Source organism: Amphiprion ocellaris, chromosome 3 (genome assembly GCF_022539595.1).
Source record: "Amphiprion ocellaris isolate individual 3 ecotype Okinawa chromosome 3, ASM2253959v1, whole genome shotgun sequence".
Lineage (NCBI taxonomy): Eukaryota > Metazoa > Chordata > Actinopteri > Pomacentridae > Amphiprion > Amphiprion ocellaris.
The window spans coordinates 25,940,788-25,954,722 of record NC_072768.1 but is presented as its reverse complement, the minus strand read 5'-3'; the positions used below and the strand labels follow the sequence as shown (position 1 = coordinate 25,954,722).

The 13,935-nt window shown below is 36.6% G+C and overlaps 1 protein-coding gene across 4 annotated transcripts in view; it reads left to right on the top strand.

Moving 5' to 3' along the window:
- Positions 1–13,274, top strand: part of LOC111567518 (troponin I, fast skeletal muscle-like) — a 14,262-nt gene extending 988 nt beyond the window's left edge. The window contains exons 1-9 of one of the 4 annotated variants that reach the window (XM_055006874.1): positions 1–1,337; positions 2,915–3,008; positions 3,140–3,209; positions 7,417–7,449; positions 7,632–7,671; positions 7,874–8,002; positions 8,101–8,190; positions 12,800–12,973; positions 13,066–13,274. The exon at positions 1–1,337 is cut by the window's left edge and continues 988 nt beyond it. In XM_055006874.1, the coding sequence (XP_054862849.1) occupies positions 7,442–7,449; positions 7,632–7,671; positions 7,874–8,002; positions 8,101–8,190; positions 12,800–12,973; positions 13,066–13,143 (519 nt within the window). In that variant the 5' untranslated portion in view covers positions 1–1,337; positions 2,915–3,008; positions 3,140–3,209; positions 7,417–7,441 and the 3' untranslated portion in view covers positions 13,144–13,274. Of the gene's footprint in view, positions 1,338–2,914; positions 3,009–3,123; positions 3,210–7,416; positions 7,450–7,631; positions 7,672–7,873; positions 8,003–8,100; positions 8,191–12,799; positions 12,974–13,065 lie in introns of those variants that run through there. The other 3 variants (XM_055006873.1, XM_035947470.2, XM_035947471.2) reach the window with 3 other exon arrangements.
- Positions 13,275–13,935: the final 661 nt, after the last annotated feature.

Genomic DNA, 13,935 nt, shown 5'->3' with positions numbered 1-13,935 from the left:
AGCACTTTCCCCTTACAGCTAGAAGATCCCCAGTTCATGTCCCGGCTTTCCTGGGATCTTTCTGCATGGAGTTTGCATGTTCTCCCTGTGCATGCATGGGTTTTCTCCGGGTACTCCGGCTTCCTCCCACAATCCAAAAACATGCTGAGGTTAATTGATGATTCCAAATTGTCTGTAGGTGTGAATGTGAGTGTGATTGTTTGTCTCTATGTGCAGCCCTGTATTAGAGTGGTGACCTGTCCAGGGTGTCCCCTGCCTTTACACTAAGTCAGCTGGGATAGACTCCAGCCCCACTGCAACCCTAATGAGGATTAAGTGGTGTATAGATAATGGATGGATACATATTTTTAATACTTTTTCTGTATTTTTCACTCAAATCTCAGTTTCAAACTTTTTAAACCTGCATACAGTTATTGCAAAAACTTGCCTGTATGATCACGCTACTTTAAGTTACAGTTAGGGTTCCCATTTTAGCAATGAAGAGGATTATATAAACATTCAACAAATGGTTTACAGTAAAGAAAAATGTCATTGTGCACAGCTATAATGACATTCGAAATGTTAATTAATGTAGAATTATAAGCCAGTCTAACCTATTCTATGAAGACATTTTGGGTATTAAATTATATCCATCTTCTGTTCATCTTTTATCTGATTACAAGTACATTATAGTGTGTTGTAAATCATTTAAGAAATGCACAAATATGTTTCATGTTTAATATTTATTAATTATTTAAAAAGTCAAGTGTTTTAACCTTCTGTTCAGCAAGGCTCACATACAATATGTGCTAAAAGTCAGTATTGCTTGAGTATCACCACACTTGTTTCTTATAGTTACCAGAATACCCAGATTGGTGAGGTTTTAAATTATGTTGAGCAGAATGTAGAGCTGCCTCAGAGAAAAGACAATCCACATCGACCACATGGTGTCAGCAGAGGACCTCCTGTATCACACCTCACTGCTTTCATTCTGCAGTCCGCTGCAAACAGTGCAAACACTGAACAAAATGGGAAACATCTAACATATTAATACCCTCTGCTAACGCTGTGGTGTTTTCTCAAAGGCATTCTTATGCAATTTCCATGTTTTAGTTTAAGGTCTTAACACTGTTCTTCCACTGATAAACATATGAATGTATTAAATGGACCTATTCAGTCCCACAGGAGGTAAGTCACAACAGTTTGAGTCTTCATATATGTTACATTATGTGACATTTTACTTTCATTTTGTTACATGTTGTTGTGTTTTCTATTGTTTAATTGCCATCTCTTTTGTGTTTTCAGTTGTTGGGAAGCTGACATAAAGCAAAACAGCTCTGATGGACACAAGTCAAAAGGTATGTCTTTAATCTGTCTATTAACACAGTTACTATATGGCATAGATGGTGTGGTACATTTTGAATGCCCATTCTGCATAAATTTGGATATAAATTAAACAGGCTTAAGAAAAAATAAAAACTCTGTCAACAATATATTGATAACAAACTACTGGCTACTAGTAGCCAGAATCTTCAGTAGCCAGTGGGCTTCTGAAGGTAATCCTGACTCTATAAACTAATGAGGATCAGAGAGTCTGTCCTCCTCCACCAGGGTGGAACTAGAAGATTGATTATCTGACTGACTGAGGACACCAGAGTCCTCCTCACTCCTTCATCCATCAGCATCATGTACGAGAAATAAAATGCTAACCGGTGAAGAGATGTTTTCTTGTAGTAGCCAGTAGTTTGTAGTAGGTTATGCATTGTTTTTTCAAAGAGATCAAAGCAGATAAATCAAGTGCCTCTTATTAAATGGTTTGTTAAAGCAGTTAACTTTAGAACTGTCACATTTACAGAGTCAAGATCATACTGATGCTGTGGTTGTTATTTATTGTGATCATTGCAGCTACCAGTTTCTGACATGTAACTTGCATTCACATCTTGGACATTATCCAAGTCGTAATTCAAACTTAGTAACGTAGCTGTGTTTTTATTGAAAGCTCTAACATATCTGACCTTTTGCAATTAAATCATGCAGAACCCCCCTCCATGACTGCTACACATCAGACAAGTCTGTCATTTTAAAGTAGAGTACAAAGTTATAATTAAATTTTTTATTTTTTTTGCCAAATTCAGCAAACAGTCCATTAGCTCAGTTGTTTACGTTTCGTGTAATAATATCCAGAAATCAAATCAACTTTTAAAATGATTAGAAAAAGGATACGCTAGTTAAAACTGTTACAAAAGACGATGAAAAAAAGCAGTATGAATCTCCTACATGTTGTATGTTTAACCTACACTACCATTCAAAAGTTTAGGGACACTAATGCAATGTCATGTTTTCCATGAAAACTCACACTTTTATTCATGTGTTAACATAATTGCACAAGGGTTTTCTAATCATCAATTAGCCTTTCAACACCATTAGCTAACACAATGTACCATTAGAACACAGGAGTGATGGTTGCTGGAAATGTTCCTCTGTATCCCCATGTAGATATTTTATTAAAAATCAGCCATTTCCAGTTCCAATAGTCATTTCTGACATTAACAATGTCTAGACTGTATTTCTGATTACTTTAGTGTTATCTTCTTTAAAAAAACTAATTTTCTTTCAGAAATAAGGACATTTCGAAGTGGCCCCAAACTTTTGAACGGTAGTGTAAATGTTACAAGATTGATGCAATGTCCTTCTTTTTGCAGTTAGGTATTAAGACAGTGTTCAAAGTAACCTTTTTAAATATTTAATGGAAGGGTGTTCTCAAATTAAGAAGCTCCTAGTGTCAGGAACTGTCTGACCCAGATATTGTTTCCTCCACTTTACCACAAACTACAAAGTTACAGATGATGGTAACATTTGAGTGTATTATCCAGCACAGAAAGTTGTCTTAAGTCTAGTTAAGGTAAGTCTTCATTTTTCTTTAACTCTTATGCAGATCTCTTTATATCTGGCTGACATCCTAACCTGTCCCATATTGGATTGTTGACCACCCCAGCCTGACCAGATGCCATTGAAGGAGAATTTATGAGGTGGGTGGTCAAAGGATGAAGGTATTTCAGGAGCTACTTAGCCTGGTTGGTCTGAAAGTTCCTCATGGCCATAAAGAGGAAATACTGAACCCTGTCCAAGCCCATATATACCTCTGGATTTTACTTTATAGTCTGTGACTCCCTTGCTGTCTCCCACTCCTTCAGTCAGTCTCTGCTGACCTCCTCATCGTCACTTCGTAGGTGAGAAACTCTTTTACTTGTGGGTTTTGGTGGCTAAAGTGAAGGTGATGCTACGTGTTAAACAATTTTTAACCTTTTGCAGAATGCAGTCAGTCGGATGCAGTTTCTGCTTATTACAGGATATTTTCAGTTTACACAAATGTACAACATAGATCAACATATAGGTCCTGTGACATATCTTAAGACCTAAATGAGGCAAAGCCATTTCCTTGTCTAAGATTAATTTTTGGTCTCACATTGAGTTGTGCAATGCTGTTCTTGAAATTATACAGAAACTAAACTTAATAAGTTTCCCATATTCATGGATAAACACAATATAATATCTAAAACATGCAACACGATATATATTATTTCATTTATTTTATATTTTTACAATGGAAGTGAAACTTACACTATCATTCAAAAGTTTGGGATCACTTAGAAAAGTCCTTATTTTTGAAAGAAAAGCTTTTTTTTTTCAATGAAGATAACATTAAATTAATCAGAAATACAGTCCAGACATTGTTATTGTGGTAAATGACTTCTAGCTGGAAATAGCTGATTTTTAATGTAATATCTACATAGGAGTACAGAGGAACATTTCCAGCAACCATCACTCCTGTGTTCTAATGCTACATTGTGTTAGCTAATGGTGTTGAAAGACTAACTGATGATTAGAAAACCCTTGTGCAGTTATGTTAGCACATGAATAAAAGTGTGAGTTTTCATGGAAAACATGAAATTGCCTGGGTGACTCCAAACTTTTGAACGGTAGCGTAAGTGTCATGCTCCTAAACAGGTAATGAGTTCTGCTTTCTGTTTTTCTACAAAACTTATAGTGGAAACTGATCCTTTCCAACCCCACAGTGTTTGGAATAGCATCCCCATCTTCAAAGAAAATGAAAGCTATAAAGTATTTTATACCACATTGCTCTGACAGACAAGACACACCTTAAAAAATAATCAGTATTACTTCTGTATTCGCATACAGTGTCAGCACTTGCATTTAGCTCTTCTCTGTCAGGTAAGCTAATCTGCTTTAGATGTTACTGCTCTTAAAGAGCTCATCATAAATGTCACTGCTGACCTCTGAACCTGAGCCAGGATTAGCAGTGACCCTGCTGGCTCAGGGTTGAGGGACCCTGAAATTGCTATTCTTAAATAGAGAAATGATTAAAGACGACACAAGTCCCCTAGAAACTGCAGAAGGCGCAGAGACCATTGACAAAATATTTAATTAAACGTGTAATGTTAATTACAGTAAGCTAATGTACAATCTCCAAGATTAAGTCGATGCTGCCATACCTAGACCAAGAAAAAATTGTGCATACACTTTTCTTCTCCCATCTTGATTATTGTAACTCCCTCCTTTCTGACATTGCTGTTAAGCTTCTCTGTTGTCTCCAACTTGTCCAAAACGCAGCAGCTAGGCTTCTTAACAGACGACATTGCATCACACCTATCCTGGCTTCGCTCCACTGTCCGTTTTGGAATTGATTTTAGGATTTTACTTATCATTTTTAAAGCTCGCCATGGTCTTACCCCAAGCTACATTTGCAATCTGTTAACCCTTTATGAGCATGCTGGCAGCCTTAGATCCTCAGGTGGCTCCCTTCTGGTCCTTCCAAAGTCGAGCCTTAAATCTAAGGGTGACTGAGTTTTCTCCATCAGGACCCCTCGACTTTGGAACAACCTGCCTGAGGAGATAAAATTTGCAGAGCCAGTATTTTCTTTTAAATCACTCCTTAAAACCCACTTTTATAGACTTGCTTTTATGTGAAGTTTACTTTTAGCTTTATTTAGTTTTGGTGTTGTGTTTTGTATTATGTCCTGTTTATTTTAGATGTCCTCTCGTTTTATTTTACTTTTAGCTGCCTGGCTCTTTGGTGTGATGTCTCTCTAATTCTTTAATACTCAATTTTATTTAATTTTTTTTCATTTTTCATTTATAACTTTTACCTTCAGTCTTGTTCTTTAATTTTCAAACTGCCTAGTACCTTTGTTTGATAAGAGTGCTAATCTAGCTAATTATTCATTTAACTTATGTTCATTCTCATATTTATTTTAATGGACTGCTCTGCCTTGTCTCATGTCTTGCTTGCTTGTCTGTGTTGCATGTTTTAACTGTCAAAGCACCTTGTGAACGCTATTTTAAAGATGGTATGTAAATAAAATTATTATTATCATTATCATTATTATTATGTTAAAAATTTAACTAAAGCTTTGCAAGTTACATTTTTAACACAAAGTTTTGATGTTTTAGAAAGCCATTTTATAATGTATTCTGTTTGTAAGGCTTTAAAAAAACAAAACGATGTTTGATAAATATTAAATGTGAAAGTTTGAAGTCAATCTTAAAGGATCAGATTTATATTCCTGATGTGAGCTGATGTTAAATATCATTATGACCGTGAAGTACAGAACTTATCATCACTCTACACAAAACTTAATTAATATTGAATATTATTTGTAATTCAGGTAATGTCTTTAATATCCTAACTACAGCTGTTACTAACATGTGATCTGGATCTGGATAACTTATCTGGACAATGAAAACTGCAGGACATAAATACATGTAGAACACATTAGCATTGGAATGCGATTGTATCACCTGGACCACATTAGGAGGTCGTCAGGCTTTCATTGTGATCTAACAACAAGATGAAGGTTCATCTAACTCTTCCTCTTCTTCCTAACTTAAGTAAGCCTGGCAACAGTCATTCTTTGACAAAAGAAAAAAACAAAAATCAATTCAATACAATACAGAAACAAAAAATCCAAACTTCTGAATAAAAAAGAGCAAAAGGAAGAATACATTTGTGTAATCTGCCCCTTTATATCAAACAATCAGTTTACAATTTGACATTAAAAACAAACAACAAACAAAATGACTTTAAAATCTGAGAGACCTGCACAGCCACTCTCACTCATATCAGTTTTCTCTCATGACAAACCCTGTATTACTCTTACTTCATTTCTTGTATTTTAATAATATGCTGGTTTTAATTACGTTTTTAAATCTTATGTGTGATTTAGATTCCTTTGATTCCTCATCTAGATTGTTCCATGAATTGACCCCTTTCACAGAAATGCAACGGTCCATTAATTTGGTCCTAAATCTTGGTTATATGAAGATCTCTGTTCCTTTTAAATTCTACTTACTTTCTCTTTTTGCAAATCTGTTCTGGACATTGACTGGTTTCTTTATGTGCTTTATACATACCAGAGTACTTTATTCTACTGTCGTGAAATTTCAACAGTTTTAACTGAAGGAATAATGGGTTTGTTGGATCTCTATACTTCTTTTGCATGATTATTCTTATGGCGCTTTCCTGTAAAATGAAAATTGCCAGGATGTTTGTTTGACAGGCATTTCCCAAAACTTCACCACAGTAGGTCAGATATGGAACAATCAGAGAATTATAGAATATGTGCAATGCTTTGTTATCCAACAAACCTTTTACTTTGTATTTTACAGCAATTGTTATTGATATTTTCACTTTGTATAATTTCTGTGTGATTTTCAGTTAAAATTCTCATCAACCACGACACCCAAAAACTTAGTTTGCCTTACTCTATTAATTTTACTACTGTCTATATTAATTGAACAATCAATGTCTTTCCTTAAATGTTAGTTTTTCCCAGATTTAATGACAATGGATTGACATCAAAAGATGTTTTAATTTTATAAATTCTTTTTTGACCGCATCCAACACCCATGCTAAATTTTCCCCACAATAAAATAAAGTGGTATCATCTGCAAAGAGAATACATTTGAGCAGTTTAGATGGAGGGAAAAAAATTACTACTGACTACTGCTTAAAATATTATACCTGTCTATGAATTCATCCAACCTGGTAACAAATATTTTTTCTAGGATTTTTCTGAATTGTGAAATCAAGGATACTGGCCTGGAGTTGGAAAAATCATGTTTGTCTCCATTTTTATACAGTGGAATAATTTTGGCTAGTTTCATATTTTCAGGAAATATTCCAGTTGTAAGTGATAGATTGAAAATATATGTAAATGGTTTACTAATTAGTGAATTAATGGTTCACAAATTAATTTGATTACATCTTTGATTAATATCATGTCCATAATGTCATGTAAATAAATGATGGAAACATGGTATTGTAATATTGTTTTTCTGTTAGAGCTTAGCTTTGGATCTCAATTGTCTCATGTTTTTGTCCTAATTGTCTTTTCGATTTTTTCTGATTATTACCAGAGTCTGTAACCAACAACAATTCAAGATGTCTGAGTAAGTATATGTTTCTTCTGTTTGGAATACTTTAAAAATAACTCTAAACTATTGCAAGTGAAGAAAATGTTTCAGAACTAATTAGAATATTTTATATTAAATCATTTACATCCAACAATTTCTAAAGGGCCTCTGTTAGAACCTGTTAAGGCTGCTAATAAAAACAATTTTATTCATTTAAGGGGAAAGAAGATGACATCGAGCCGCAGGCATCATCTGAAGGTAAAACTGGATTAATGCAATGTACTTTGTGTCCCCTAGAAAATAAATTTTGCTTTATGTCTGCTATGCTAACATCGCAGGTAAACAGCTTGCAACTGTGATAAATCAGTTCTGATTCAGCTTCTGCTGATAAATTAACCAACATCACGCTCAAGCTTGTATTTTTAAAAACCCAGTGTTTAACATAGTTGTTGTCCTGCAGAGTTTGATACTGCAGATTGCTGCTAACTGGCTAGAGCAGGAAGCTGCTGATATCGCAGCTGCCAAGGAAGCTTATATGGCAGAGAATTGTCCTGCCCCCAACCTGAGCGGAGACCAGGCGGCTCTGATGGTAAAAAAAACCAACACCACATGAATCTAACTTTCATTCTTTGCTCCAGTGAGATGAACTAATTTTCAGAGAAAATCTGTGTCTGTTCATACAAACAGGAAATCTGCAAAAAGCTGGCCCAGGCTGCTGACAAGATTGATGAAGAAAGATATGACGCTGAGGCCAAAGTGGCAAAGTCAGACAAAGAGGTACATCTCTCAGTTTTAGATGCTGTAGTGTAAGCTGGATTTGGTTTTGTGTACCTATACTCTTACTTGTATGTTGAAGACTAAGAAAACCTTTTCATAATTCAAAACTGATTTTTTCTAGTACAGTTAAATTTTGGCTTGGTGTAATTAGATGCTGATCTTGTAGTGAAAGAGAAAAAGAGCCAGGTTAGTGGCAGAGTTATAAACTTCTGTAATGTTTTGGTGGCTGATATATAGTGGGGATTGAAATGACAAGTTCTGACATTCACAATCTGCTACTGCACAAATTCTGACACAAGTCAAAAAGTTATGAGCTTGACACATGATAGACGATGGAAGGAAATCTGAAAGTGATCTTGGATATCAGCAGTGAGAAATATGACAAAGATTCCACAATACATATCAATTCACAAAGAACTTGCAATTCAGTTCAACAAATGACAATAGGCATATACATTTACACACTTTTATTCATGTGCTACCATAACTGTACAAGGGTTTTCTAATCATCAATTAGCCTTTCAACACCATTAGCTAACACAATGTAGCATTAGAACACAGGAGTGATGGTTGCTGGAAATGTTCCTCTGTACCTCTATGTAGATATTCCATTAAAAATCAGCTGTTTCCAGCTAGAATAGTCATTTACCACATTAATAATGTCTAGACTGTATTTCTGATTCATTTAATGTTATCTTCACTGAAAAAAATGCTTTTCTTTCAAAAATAAGGATATTTCTAAGTGATCCCAAACTTTTGAACGGTAGTGGATCATATATATAATTTTGTCATCTCCTATGAGCAGCAACTTGTACTTACTTTTCTATTTCTGAAATCTAAATTTACATACTAGCAAAGTTTTGCATCCAGTGGAAACCTCCATGTATTTTCCTAATAATCTAAAACAGTAGCTGTTGGGGTTAGATAATTGTCTTACCTTTAAAGCTGAACAGATAACATCAAAACTGCTGGATTTTCACAAAAACATGCTACAAGAAAGCCAAAATCACTGTGTTTGCTGATGCTATTTTTTAGGTTTATATCTGTGCATGTTTAAAGGGCCTGGTGGAGAACAAACAAAAGTTGTTATATTTCTTGTTACTCACCAAAACATACAGTGCCGTGAAAAAAGCATTTGCCCCCTTCTCAAATTATTTTTTTGTATATATTTGGCGCACTTAAATATTTAAGACCATCAAACAAATTTCAATATTAGACAAAGATAACCACAGTAAACACAAAATGCAGTATTTAAATGATGATTTCATGTTTTAAGGGGAAAAAAGGTATCCGAACCTGTCTGACCCTATGTGAAAATCATGAATTAACTCTGGCTAGCCACATTTTTTGGAAAGCGAGTTCAGTTTCACTGACCACACCCAAGCGTGATTACCTCCAGACCTGTTTAATCAAGAAATCACTTAAATAGAACCTAGTTGACAAAATGAAGTCAGCCAAAAGATCTCAAAAAACTACAACAAAATGCCGCGATCCAAAGAAATTCAACAACAGATGAGGAATAAAGTAATTGACATCTATCAGTTTGGAAAGGGTTACAAAGCCATTTCTAAAGCTTTAGGCCTCCAGCAAACCATGGTAAGAGTCATTATCCACAAATGGAGAAAACATGGAACAGTGGTGAACCTTCCCAGGAGAGGCCAACCAAAATTACCCCAAGAGCACAGCAACAACTCATCCAGGAGGTCAAAAAAGGAACCCGTGACAACATCAAAAGAACTGCAGGCCTCCCTTGCCTCAGTTAAGGTCAGGGTTCATGACAATAAGGAAGAGAGTGGGCAAAAATGGCATCCATGGCAGAGTTCCAAGGCTAAAACCACTGCTGACTAAAAAGAGTATAAAGGCGCATCTTGCTTTTGCAAACAAACATCTGAATGATCCCCAAGATTTTTTGGAGAATATTCTATGGACTGATGAGACAAAAGCTGAACTTTTTGAAAAGTTGAACTTCCAGAAATTTATGAAGGAGCATGTTCGGCCATCAGTTTGTGACCTCAAGCTGAAGCGCACTTGAGTTCTGCAGCAGGACAACGATCTAAAACACACCAGCAAGTCGACTTCTGAATGGCTTAACAAAACAAAATGAAGGTTTTGGAGTGGCCTAGTTAGTCAAAGTCCGGACTTGAATCTGACAGAAATGCTGTGGCATGACCTTAAAAAGGCTGTTCATCCTCAAAAACCCTCCAATGTTGCTGAATTAAAACAATTCTGCAAAGAAGAGTCTGTCAAAATATCTCCACAGAGATGTGAAAGACTCACTGCCAGTGATAGAAAATGGTTGAAGGGGGCAAATACTTTTTCATGGCACTGTATGTTTACCATACGTGTTGATTGTATAAAGCAGATTTTTTTCCCAGTACATTTCATTTCTGTGTTGTTTACTGTTGTAGAAAAACTCCACAGAGAGTATTTAATGTGGCAATGATTTAACTGTAAGCAATCTATTCTGACAGGTTAAGAAAATAAGAAAATAGATGGAAATTAGTTGAGATATTATGACATTCTCTACTCCAACATGTCTTAATTGATTAAATATGTTTTTAATTTGAAATGGTCAGTCAGTCAGTATGATGAAAAGTTATTCCTAGAAGTATCATCTAAACTGACATCTCTGCTCTGGAATATTTTGGTTAAGTTCAGGCACAGAAAGTACAGTAGAGCTCAAAGGAAGCATATCACCTAGGAATTTCACATTTCTAACCTTCTAATTTTATTTTATTTTTTGCAGTGACGTTACACTAATTACTATCATCACAAATAGAACATTAGAGAATAAAAAGAATAAATAAAGATATTTATTAATAGTTAAGGCAAACTAATTACTCTGCCAAGGAATGGCGGAGTGAGTTATGTGATGATCGGCGTTGGCTTGTCTCTTTGTCCATTAGCAATATTACTCAAAAACGGATCTGGATGAAATTTTCAGGGAAGGTCAGAAATGAGAGGGCTGCACAGTGGTGTAGTGGTTAGCACTGTCGCCTTGCAGCGAGAAGATCCCTGGTTCGCGTCCCGGCTTTCCCGGGATCTTTCTGCATGGAGTTTGCATGTTCTCCCTGTGCATGCGTGGGTTTTCTCCGGGTACTCCGGCTTCCTCCCACAGTCCAAAAATATGCTGAGGTTAATTGATCATTCTAAATTGCCCGTAGGTGTGAATGTGAGAGTGATTGTCTGTCTTTGTATGTAGCCCTGCGACAGACTGGTGACCTGTCCAGGGTGTCCCCTGCCTTCGCCCGAGTCAGCTGGGATAGGCTCCAGCCCCCGCCCGCGACCCTAGTGAGGATTTCAGTATCATTGCAAGATAGCAGCACGGTGTCACTGTAACTAAGTGAAAACTGCGTCAGCTGCCTGCCGGCGATCACATGATTGCGATCCTACTACAATTGGCCGCTGTGGACCACAAATGCTTTTTAAAAATTTCATCCGTTGGAAATCATACAATGACAGCAGCAGCCTTGGCAGAGTACCGTGCTCTCTGAGTGCTTTCCTTGTTTGATATGTGCTCTAAAAGATCCCCAAATAAGCATCTGCAGCCTTTTTACAGCATTTTTGGAAACAAAAGTAATTTAAAATCAAAATATAAAGCTTACCGTATCCTAATGCCAACAAAAGATGACTCTGGTGGAGCATGCTTATATAGCTGACAGCAACAGCTGATGCATTATTATATTGTTGCCCATGTATGGCAGGTTTATCTGTGATATATACTGACAAATATTAGATTTTCTTGATGACAGTTACAATTTTATGTTCGTATGTAGTTCAGATGAAGTGAGGTTAGTAGGAAATGTTGCATTTCCCTGCAATCCAATGGCTCAAGTATATTGTATTGTAAACAAACAAAAAAAACTCAATACTGATTATGGTACCAGTGTTACTTTATTCAGTTTTGTTGCTATGTACTTGAAACTTCTACCATGGCACATTTGCAAAGTCTGCCACTCCTTCTTCTGCTCATAATAAGTGGTACAGCCATTCTACACCTTTATGTAATTATGACTATTACTGTATGTGTTCTCTTTGTAATTATTTTTGTTCTCCTGTATATATATTTGGCACAACAGATATCTAGGATCTGTCCCAGTTGATTTAGGGTAATGGCAGGGGACACTGAACAGGCAAAACAGGAGACAAATAATCACACTCGCATTCACACCTGTGGACAATTTAGAATGATCAATTAACCTCAGCATGTTTTTGGACTGTGGGAGGAAGCCGGAGTACCCGGAAAAAACCCACACATGCACAGGGAGAACATGCAAACTCCATGCAGAAAGATCCCGGGAAGGCCGGGAGGTGAACCAAGGATCTTCTAGCTGCAAGGCAAAAGTGCTAACCACCAAGCCACTGTGCAAATGGTTAAGAATAAACTCTCAGTCTGAAAAAGGCAGTTTTTGAGGATTTGAACAAATTCAAAGCAACATTCTTAGTGTTGATGTAAAGAAGAGCTTCCCACATAAAGGTGAAACCAACTGAGTCTCCTTACAGGAAGATGACATGCTTGTGTTGCCAGTTGTCACTCAGTCTAAGAGTCTGTTTGACTGTGTGTAGTAGCTTTGATATTTACTTCAAGTTTGTGTGTTTTTGTTTTTAGATTGCAGAGCTGAAGCTGAAGGTGGTCGAGCTGGCTGGAGTGAAGAAACCTGCCCTGAAGAAAGTGCGTATGTCTGCTGACGCCATGCTGCAGGCTCTGTTGGGAGGAAAACACAAGGTGACCATGGACCTGAGGGCCAACCTGAAGCAGGTCAAGAAGGAGGTCAAAGAGGAGGTGAGGATGTGTTACGTGATTACTTGATAGACTGGTACTTGGTGTTTGGATGCAGGACATGTATCACTGTGCTGAACCTGTCCATCTTTCAGGCTACAGAGGCAGTCGGCGACTGGCGTAAGAACATTGAGGATAAAGCTGACAGGAAGAAGATGTTCGAAACTTCTTAAAGACTTTCTAATGCAAATTTCCGTTTTCCCTCCCTCTGGACTGCTGCACCTCTTGTCCACTGTTACATCTGACATTTTTCATGGAAGTGGAAAAACTTGTGCAATTAAATTTTCTTTTTGGAATAAGGCAATACTGTCATGCTGCGATTTATTCCAGACAATGACGAGAAGTTTAGAGGAAAAAGAGAGAACCTTTAGCATGGATTTGTTTAGTTTTGTTGCTGTTAATGTGCGTGTCAAGGGAAACATCTCAAAAGGATGTTTATACATCTTCTTACTTTTGAATTAGGTTCAAATCTAAGATTTATATCTCAAAACGAAAAGCAGTAGTAGAAGCTTTTCCAGGGTCAAGCAGTGACTCAAACCTGAATTTAACTTAAACAGGTTTATTTTGGCACTGTGCTCAGGGTGAACCACCAGATGTCAGCAGAGAGCCTTTTTCCTTCCTGCACATCTTCTCTCTTTAGTTACTGTCTTGAAACGTAGCTTACCTGTAAAATATTAAAAATTACAGTTCTCCTCTATCATGCTTGGTGATGATCATGAACAAAGCTGCAGCCACACAACGTTCTACAAACGGTGAGTTACAGTTTTCTTCTCTGTCTCACGTGAATGTATGTGGTGAATGAGTTTCTTACCATTTTTGCAAGAAACACAAGATATGACAACGATGTCCAAAAGCTAGAAATGTTAAAAGGTCGTTGTGTTGTGTGACAGTGATCATTTGATGTGTTTTGTTTGCTATTTTGTGGTGCTAAATTTAAGTGATATATATGTGTGTGTGTGTGTGTG